General features: G+C 49.5%; 1 protein-coding gene across 1 annotated transcript in view; it reads right to left on the reverse strand.

Moving 5' to 3' along the window:
• Yipf1 (Yip1 domain family member 1) overlaps positions 1-10,000 on the reverse strand; it is a 37,120-nt gene that overhangs the window by 5,439 nt on the left and 21,681 nt on the right. Inside the window, exons 6-8 of the mRNA XM_032900884.1 lie at positions 9,504-9,670; positions 8,971-9,153; positions 3,199-3,306 (exon numbers count right to left, since the gene is read on the reverse strand). Coding sequence (XP_032756775.1) covers positions 3,217-3,306; positions 8,971-9,153; positions 9,504-9,670 — 440 coding nt within the window. The 3' untranslated portion in view covers positions 3,199-3,216. The remainder of the gene's footprint in view (positions 1-3,198; positions 3,307-8,970; positions 9,154-9,503; positions 9,671-10,000) is intronic.

Consider the following 10,000-nt stretch of genomic DNA (forward strand, 5'->3'; position numbering starts at 1 on the left):
CTTTTCCACAGAAACTTGTTTCAATAGTTACCATAAGGATTGACAAGAGTATGTGCAAATGTGTAAAGTACCTGACTTGTAATCTCAGGCCCTCGTATAGCTAACTCCCTCCCCACGTCAGTGTGGACTCGACCTATGACTTGCTTCTAACCAACAGAGTAAAGCACGGGAAAGGCTCACTTTCGGGCCTATGCTATGTAAGACAGTGACTTCTACCTTGCTAACAGTCTTTTGTTGACCCTTCACCCACTTCTGGCTTTGCTGAAGTATGCAACCATATGAAGGGACCTATAGGACAGGGAGCTGACAACAGCTTGCAAGGCTCCCTTGTTCTCATCAGCCACAAGGAACTGAACCCTACCAATGGTCCTAGAGGTAAAGAAATTCTTCCCCAAGTCTGGCCTTAGATGAGCCCCAGCTCCAGCCTGGGCAAAGCCACAGCCTTGGAAGAGGACCTGAAGGCAGGAGGAAGCCTGGGAAGCTACACCTGGATCCCCCAGCCCACAGAAAGTGGGGGGAGAACAACAGACACAGGGTCAGACTCAACATGAGCACAACATATAGTCAAGAAGCAGGTGCCACAAAATTCTGAATGGCAGCGTGTGGCCCAGGGCATGGGCAAACTTGGAGGCTGACTCTCTAAGACCTGTGTTCAAGGTGACCACAAACCACACAGTCACCCTCCTCAAGCAGGAGGGCCAGGCTGGGAAGAGACGCCTTGAGAGGGGGCTGGGGAGTATTCGTTCTGTGCATTAGCGTGTGACAGGCGTGCGTCTGCCACCAAACTTAGGTGGCTGTGAGTAAGGAACTGTATACTCTTTTGGCCATGGCTCCATTCACATCCACCTTTAGTTCTAAACTGCATATCCTTGAGAAGAAAGGTCAGTGTCACTCAGGGAACCATTCCCAAGGTCATAGGAGGCTCCTTTAATGATCACATCTTATTAACTTGAAGGGCTTACAACTGGAATTCCTCAGTGAAGAAAGAAAATTCCCCACACTTTACAAAAGGGAACTAAACTATCAAAGCAGTCAATGGGGGATGACCACATTTCAATATAAATGAGCAGCCGCGGTCAGTGGGACAGTGGCTTTCACATTACCACACAGGGCCTCCTTGCCACTGTCTCTAAGAGTCACAACAGTCTTCTCATATGGGCTGTGTCCTTATGTTATAGACAAGTCACCTATGGCTCAAATACACCTTGTAAGTACAAGGTAAGAGCAATTCCTCTCCTATCTAGCCACTAACCGGCTGGCGGTTGCACATCCCCTTTGCCCTGGGAGACAGGACAGCGAGTCTTTACAGAGCAGAGCAAAGACTCTTGTCCCACAGTGAGCTCGAGCGTACAAACATTTACAGAGCCCTCACTGTATACCTGGTTATACAACCGACAAAGAAATCCACCCTTGTCCTCAAAGAGCTGATGCCAACCAGGGAGTCACAGAGGACAAATGGAGGGCTAAATGACTGAACATATTAACGAACAGGCAGACAGACATGCGGACAGTGTTCTGAGCACAGGAGCAGAGTACACACAGTACAGAGAGTGTCAGGGTCACCAGTGTGTACACTCCAGCAACAGCATCGGACAAATGTGAGCATAGGAACAGAGTTGACCCAGAACCTGTGAGGGGACACAAACTTGGGGGGACTCCCTTGCTCCCATCATCCCTGAGTAGTCTTGGGTGGTTGCCGGATGTAGGGTGCCTCAATCTATGTGAGGGAGGAGCAGGTCTTGGTCTGAGAACAGTGGCCCTGAGGTGGCAAGGGAGTGTAGGCGAGAACAGTCATGACAGATAGCCCTATGCTGCGGTCAGTACCCGCGCTGGTGCTACACAAAGAAGCCTCCCCTGCCCTGCATGAAGGGCCAGGCACTTAGAGGGTTAGAAGGTGCCAGCTACAGCCTTATCTTTTCTTTTTGATATCTTTTTTTTTTAAAGATTTATTTATTTATTGTAGATAAGTACACGTAGCTGTCTTCAGACACACCAGAAGAGGGCATCAGATCTCATTACAGGTGGTTGTGAGCCACCATGTGGTTGCTGGGATTTGAACTTAGGACCTTTGGGAGAGCAGTCAGTGCTCTTTAACCACTGAGCCATCTCTCCAGCCCCCTTTGATATCTTTCAAATGTTCGTCTCGACTGAAGATTTACTTCCCTTCGGAAAGTGTGAAAACGGCCCTGATAAGACATTTACCTCTGACTCTCCAGTAGGGAGTAAAGACAAACGGGAACTCTGCCACCTTGTTTTGTCATCTGGAATAAGGCAGAGTGGTGCTGGACAGAAAAGTCGCTAAACATGAAAAGCCCAACAAAATGCTGAAGTCAAGAAACAGACAGAACCCTGCATGTCCACGCTCGGCCCTCCGTACCCCTTCCCTCATGTAAAAGTAAAACCTAGGTGTAGACCCAGATACGCTTGGCATGAGAAACTGTATCGTAATCAGTAAGTGCCCATCCCCGCCACACTTCGTCATGGCGTGTATGATGAGTACTTGCTTAGCCTGTACAAGGCCCTGGGGTCAGGTTTGGCTCTCTCCCTCAGGGAAAGGGGAAAAAGGCATACTGGACATGATGACACACACCTACCTGTAACACCAGCATTTGAGACCCAGAGGCAGGAGGATGAAGCACAGAAGCTCAAGTTCAAGGTCATCCTCGGTACATAGTGAATTGGAGGCTAGCCTGGGCTACATGAGAACGTGTCAACCAAAAACTAAATAAATAAATAAAAACCACTAAGAAAGTAGAACAGGAGGGCGAGGGATAAGTTGTGAAGCTGGATCTTTTTCTCGCACTCTAACCTGCTCAGCTAACTATTCACAGAGAAATAATTTCAGAAGCCTTTGGAGAAATACAGGGGTCCTTTAGAGAGGGCAACATGGGTTTCAGAGACCAGCCTGGGACATCGCAGAATGCAGAAAAATCACTGGGACAGTTAGGAGATGGTAGAAATCCTTCCGTGCCACTGGACAACGCAGTGGGAATGGAAAGGTTGGGTGTGATGACCAGAGCAGGGTCCCTGCTACCCCGGCATCTAGAGGCTTGCACTTCTCCACTCTGTAAGGGGAGAGGTGCATGGAGCTGGAATGAACTTCCAGCAGTAGGAATGCTGTGCAGAAAGACTCGGGGTCTAGCCTTTGGTCCCCGGTGCTAATGCAGAACTGATACACCCTTCCCATTTGTGACATACCACGACCTGCTTTCCCCATTAGCTGGATTTGGCTGCTGCTACTGTCTGGTTGGGAGTGGTTATGGCTGCTGGGAGATGGTCCATCTCTGGAGCGTCAAAGAAGTAAGCCTGCAGGAAAGGAGACATGTGAGGGAACAGGTGAGTGTTCCTCTAGGGGTCATGTTAATAGTCTTGGGGCCTCTCTCCTCCCCCATCATATGTTATCACACCAAACTGCAGCCACCTCTCTGTGTGTCTCCCTGACTCAACCATTTATTTATTTATTTATTTATTTATTTATTTATTTATTTATTTAATGTATGTGCATACATTGTCGCTGTCTTCAGACACACCAGAAAGGGCATCAGATCTCATTACAGATGGTTGTGAGCCACCATGTGGTTGCTGGGAATTGAACTCAGGACCTCTGGAAGAGCAGTCAGTGCTCTAACCACTGAGCCATCTCTCCAGCCCCACTCAACCTTTTAAAACTTAGCTCCCATTCACTGGGTATGCTATGTTGCATGCCTGACTCTTCCCAACGCCCGTGAGGGATTGTTACAATGATCTCGGCCTGTGATGACAGTAAGTGGCCAGACGTTTATGGGCTGACAGTTGCTAAACCAGTTGGTCGAGTCTTGCAGAGAACTGGGAAACAAAGTACAAGGCCCACTTCACTTCCCACTCCTTCACTTGAGCTTGAAAATGAGGAGTGTGACAAGGGTGTGACACTCACTACCCTTAGCTGCCAGGAACCAGGAGGATGTGGTGGGACAGAGGAGGCAGCAAGGACGATCTTCCCTCCTGCCTTAAGGTTGGAGGATGCTAATGGCCCAGAAAAACATTAGTCTTGTTAGCCTTGAGCTCCCCCTTCAAAGGGAGGGCGAAGCTGTTGCTGTACCAAGGGCCACGGGATACATTGGTGGCTCGGGAAGATGCAAAGGTAAGACACTAAAAGCCATTTTCAGCAGCTCTGCCCTTACCAGCCAGGAGAGGGAGCCAACACAGCATGCTCAGCTCCCTGGCCTATTCCAACCATCAAACTTAATAGATCTCTTTCTTTAGCTTCTCTTTGCTTTCCCATAAACTCCCTCTAGCTTATCACAGCCCCAGAGCGAACCTGCTTTTAAAGGTTTTTCTTGAAGCTGTTTTTTTTGGCACAAAGGAAGGAAATTCCTCTACTTGGGGGTCATGAGTGAGACAGAGGCCAGACTGTCTATGTCATCCCTGGCTCCTCGGGAGCACTGAGTGGGACCCTCAGTGAAGGAGTGGATCTCTTCCAGGTCACTTGAGGACTCTGAGTCGCAGTGCTCTAAGTCCTCATCTGCACTAGCTACTAGTACTGTGCCTCTCTACCTCCTCCATTTTGTCTGTAAAATTGGGGGGAAATTGTCTCTTTTTTCTAGTCTCTGCACAGCCTGTGATGTGGCACAGGGTCTGTGCTCCGTCCAGCCCATCCTGAGGCATTGTAGTCAATAAGCACCATTCTCTCAGTGGTAATCACTCACACGGAGGCTTGTCTGACTCTAAGCCACCAAGGACTCACCCTCTGTGCTTCCTTCACTGTCCCTGTCAGGTGTGTTCAGTGAAGACAGGAGATCATTTCCCAGTGCAGTCACTGAGGGACCTCAGCAGATGTGAGGCTGCCACATACATCACTGCACTGAAACCAAAGCACCAAGCCGCGGTTCCCAGGGGACACGGAGAAAGCCAGGCTAGGCTGTGTGGTTCAGTTGGTGCCCCTCAGCTCGAATGACTCCCCCGCCGACTCCTCCCACCGCTTTCCAATAATACTGTCTTCTGATTACATGAACAGACAGTTCTCTCTCTCTTTTTCTGTATGCGTGTGTCTATGTGCATGTCCACCTGTGTATGCTGTGTAGGTACACATGTACATGTGTATGAAGGCCAGAGCACAACCTCAGGTTTATTCCTCTGGCACTATCCTCTTCCTCCTCTTCCTCTTCATCCCCTTCCTCTTCATCCTCCTCTTCATCCTCACCCCTCCTTCTCTTCCTTATCCTCCTCTTCCTCTTCCTCCTCATCCTCCTCTTCCTCTCTTCTTCTTCATCTTCCTCCTCCGCCTCCCCTTCTTCATCACTCTCCTCTTCTTCCTCTTCATCATCCTCCTCTTCCTCTTCATCCTCCCCCTTCCTCCTCTTCCTCTTCCTTGTCCTCCTCTTCCTCCTCTTCTTCCTCCTCTTCCTCCTCTTCCTCATCCTCCCCTTCCTCTTCCTCCTCCTCCTCGTCATCCTCCTCTTCCTCATCCTTGAAAATCACACCAGGTTCCCCTCACCTGTAGCCTAGGCTGACTAACAGCCTCACCTGTCTCCAGCTCCCCAGTTCTTGGGGTTACAAGCGTGCACTATGTCCAATTCCTTTTATGTGGGCTCTGGAGAGTGATCCAGGGTCCTCTGAGAGCACTTTACTAACTGAGCTATCCTCCCAACCTTCTTGCCTCAGCCTCCTGAGTACTGGGATAACAGATGTGAGACCCCAGACACAGCCAACCTGTCATGATTGTCATGCTGCAAAACCTATCCAAACCTTCCAAGGGGACAGACGATGCTCTGATGTGCATGGTCAGTCCCTTTATCTAAGGAAAGAGAAAGACATCCAGAGCACCCAAAGCGTGGGTGTGTGAGCTGGATGGGGCCCCCAGCTTCCTCCATAACCAAAGCGTGGGTGTGTGAGCTGGACAGGATCTCCAGCCTCCTCCATAACCAAAGCGTGGGTGTGTGAGCTGGACAGGATCTCCAGCCTCCTCCATAACCAAAGCGTGGGTGTGTGAGCTGGACAGGATCTCCAGCCTCCTCCATAACCAAAGCGTGGGTGTGTGAGCTGGACAGGATCTCCAGCCTCCTCCATAACCAAAACGAGGGTGTGTGAGCTGGACAGGATCTCCAGCCTCCTCCATGTCCAAAGCGTGTGAAGACTGGACAGGATCTCCAGCCTCCTCCATAACCAAAGCATGGGTGTGTGAGCTGGACAGGATCTCCAGCCTCCTCTATAACCAAAGCGTGGGTGTGTGAGCTGGTCAGGATCTCCAGCCTCCTCCATAACCAAAGCGTGGGTGTGTGAGCTGGACAGGATCTCCAGCCTCCTCCATAACCAAAGCGTGGGTGTGTGAGCTGGTCAGGATCTCCAGCCTCCTCCATAACCAAAGCGTGGGTGTGTGAGCTGGACAGGATCTCCAGCCTCCTCTATTTGTGATTACCCCTCCTCCAGGAGAAAAAGAGGAACCATGTCCAATGCAGAGAAGACAGTTCACACACAGGGCTCTGGCTTAACTCTTGCCATCAAGGGCTCCGTCTGCTCAGGTGAACACAGCAGCTTCTCCTCAAGAAGAGCCCTTCTCCCAGCAGACACTTCTGGCCCAGAGTCCAGCATGCCTGATTAGGAGACTTTTCAGAGCTGGAAGGAATGAGCCTGTCTCCCACCTCTGCCTCTCCACCAACTTCTCAGCCAATCACACGATGAAAAGGTCAGGTCAGAGACAGTGCAGGAGCAGTCACAGCCATCTGTCACAAGAGCCTTGGTCCGTTTATGTGTTGTGATGTTGGACCACTCCTGTCGAGCATTAGGCTATAAACTGCAGCAGAGTGGTCCTGGAATTTCTACTTATGCCTCTGACCTAAAAGACCTGTCACAGTAAAGGAGGGGTTTCCACGTCCACATGCCAACTGTCACAGAAGCCCAGAAAGAAAATGAAACTGAGGATGTGACAGTCATGGTGCCTCAGTTTACCACTAAGCATCTCCCAGGTCAGGGCTTGTGCTGCTTCAATAATAATGGTCTCTTCTAGAGAATTATTTATTTTACCTTTTTTAAAAGAAGATTTATTTATTTATTATATGTAAGTACACTGTAGCTATCTTCATGCACACCATAAGAGGGCATCAGATCTCATTACAGATGGTTGTGAGCCACCATGTGGTTGCTGGGAATTGAACTCAGGACCTCTGGAAGAGCAGTCAGTGCTCTTAACCACTGACCATCTCTCAGCCCTTATTTTACTTTTAAATTATGTGTGTGTGTGTGTGTGTGTGTGTGTGTGTGTGTGTGTGTGTGTGTGTGTGTGTGTTGTGTGTGTGTCAAAGGACACAGTGCATGTGGAGATCAGAGAACAATGTAAAGAATTTGGTTCTCTCCTTCCATCATGTGGGTCCTGGAGATTGAACTCAGGTCATGGAGACTGGCAGGAAGCACCTGTAGTCACTAAGCCATCTCATCTCATTGGCTCTCTTCCAGAAAATTCTTGAGCCTCGATGGGCAGGAAAAGTTCTACCTGTGGTGTCATGTAACTTTTTTTTTTATTTGTTTTAGGTAAGGTCTAGCCTGGGCTGGCCTCCACCTCCTTAGGTGGCTGACAATAATGCTGGACTTTGACTCAACAACCTCTACTTCCCAAGCAAGAGAATTACAGGTGTTTGACACCCAGTTTATGTGATATGGGAACAAACCCAGGACTCTCAGTTATGTTAACAGAGTGGGTCTTTTTGACTTTATTTGGGCTGTGTGTGTGTGTGTGTGTGTGTGTGTGTGTGTGTGTGTGTGTGTGAGAGAGAGAGAGAGAGAGAGAGAGAGAGAGAGAGAGAGAGAGAGAGAGAGAGAGAGAGATGCAGATTCATGCATGCTATGTTCATGAAGAGAACATGCAGAACAGCATGTCCCTTCCACCTTACTGGTTTGAGATAGGATTCCTCGCTGAACTATAAGTTTGCCATTTGGCCAATCTGACTGGTCAGTGAGCTCCCAGGATCAACCTGCCTCCAATCCCAGTGCTGCAGTGACAGGCACATGTGGTCTATGCCCCGCCTTTTTCTTTCTTATGAGTCAGGGTCTCACCATGTAGCTCTGGCTGACTTGGAACTCACAAAGATCTGCTTGCCTCAGCCCCCCAAGATCTAGGACTCAAGGTGTGTACCCACCATGCCCACATCCCTAGCTTTTTATGTGGGTGCTAGGAATTCAAACTCAGGTCTTCATGCTTGTATAGCAAGTGAGTTTACCCATTAGGCTATAACCCTGTCCCTCCAAAATGGGTTCTTCTTTTTCCCCATATACTCATTCTATGTGTAAATGAGTTTTACCTGTATGACTGTATGTGAACCACAAGTGTGCCTGGTGCTCAGGGAGGTCCGAAGAGAGTATTGGACTCCCTGGAAATGAAGTTACAGAGAGTTGTGAGCCTCCATGTGGGTGCTGGGAACTGAACCCAGGACCTCTGTAAGAGCAACCAGTGCGAACAGCAGAGCCATTTCTCCAGCTCCTGAAATGGGTTCACAGTAATGATGATGTCAGATCCCTGCTTCCCTACTCAATGTGCCCTGCTCCTCTCTAGCCCTCACTGGTTAAAAAACAGCCTTTCCTTTCCTCTTCCTCTTCCTCCTCTGCTTCTTCCTCCTCACCTTCTCAGCCTACCTAACAATGTCAAAAACCCAGAGGAGACAGGAAAGTGTCGGGGGTAGGGGGGCTTGGGGGGAGGCAGTGTGGCTAGGCGGTTACTGACAAAGGAAAGGAAGCTCCTCCATGGATAGAAGGGGCTGAGGGACACGGCAGCATCCCAAGGGCTTGGACATCCTTAGGAGGATCCAAAACGGACCAGCTCTCTAGGCAGTTGGTGGACATGAACCCACATGATGAAAAGAACCCACTTGATGGAAAGAAAGAACTGACACCTGACAGTTGTGCTCTGACCTCCACACGTGAACCGTGGTTTGCGCGTGCCTACACTTGCAGATACAAGATAAATAAAAAGTACAGTACCAAGTGGGTACCATAAGAACATACCAAGCAGCCCACAGAGAGCAGCACATGAAGCAACATGATTGTCACAATGGTGGCCAAGGCAACACGCCGGTTATCCTCACGAACAGCTGGCCAAAATGTCATTGCCAACACGGACCCTGAGATGCCCAGGGCAATCGTGACAAGGACCCAGCGAACGACTCTCTGGGGAATGATCCACAGTACCTGGGAAAGGAGAGAGCGTGAGGTGAGTTCCTCAGAGGCGTCTGCTCATTCCCCATGCGTGCTCACAAAGCTCCTGAGCCAACAGTCAGCAGTAGGACGTGCACTGACACATGACTTTGCAGAGCACTCCAACTGCAGGCAGAGGGATGCTGGCCTAGCCAAGGGATCCTGACACAGCCAAAGCCCTTGCCTTCCTAGCACCCATTCATTTAAATTCAAAAGGAACCTCTAGGGGCGTAGGAGCGTTAGGCTGGAAATAACAGGGCCCTGTGGAATACTTTGTTGAATTTTCTCATTTTCTACCCAAAACAGCAAGGCTCTGCCTGCTCGTCCGTCCGTGTGGTACTTACTGCTGTGGGGATATAAATGAAGAGCGAGTAGCCGTAGACACACACGATCTCCAGAAATGAATAGGAAACGATGTTCATCACTTTGCTGTTTCTCCACAGGAGGAAGCCCCAGAGGGCCAGGGGGACCAGCCAGGCGTAGGCGTAGATGACAGTCGCCGCGATGGACACTGCGGATGACAGGTCAGTTCCATCCCCATCAAGCCTTTAGCAAGCTCAGGGTGCTTCACACACTTCCTGGGCCCGGCACACAGTAGGTGCTTTATGAACGTTTGCTGATCTAATGAACCCTTAGCATGTGTCTTTGTGGTAGTGACTAGTGTCTCCCACATGGTTTTATAATGGACTTGGTGACTAAAAACTTCTAATAGAAACAACTGATTTATGTAACTGAAATACTTCAGAGAGCCATACTAAAAGTGTCTAAATACACTTAGCTTTTGGATCAAATAAAATCCAACTACCCCCTTGGAAGAACACGTTTTTCCTCCCTAGCAAAA

This window comes from Rattus rattus, chromosome 1 (assembly GCF_011064425.1).
Source record: "Rattus rattus isolate New Zealand chromosome 1, Rrattus_CSIRO_v1, whole genome shotgun sequence".
NCBI classification, from domain to species: Eukaryota; Metazoa; Chordata; class Mammalia; order Rodentia; family Muridae; genus Rattus; species Rattus rattus.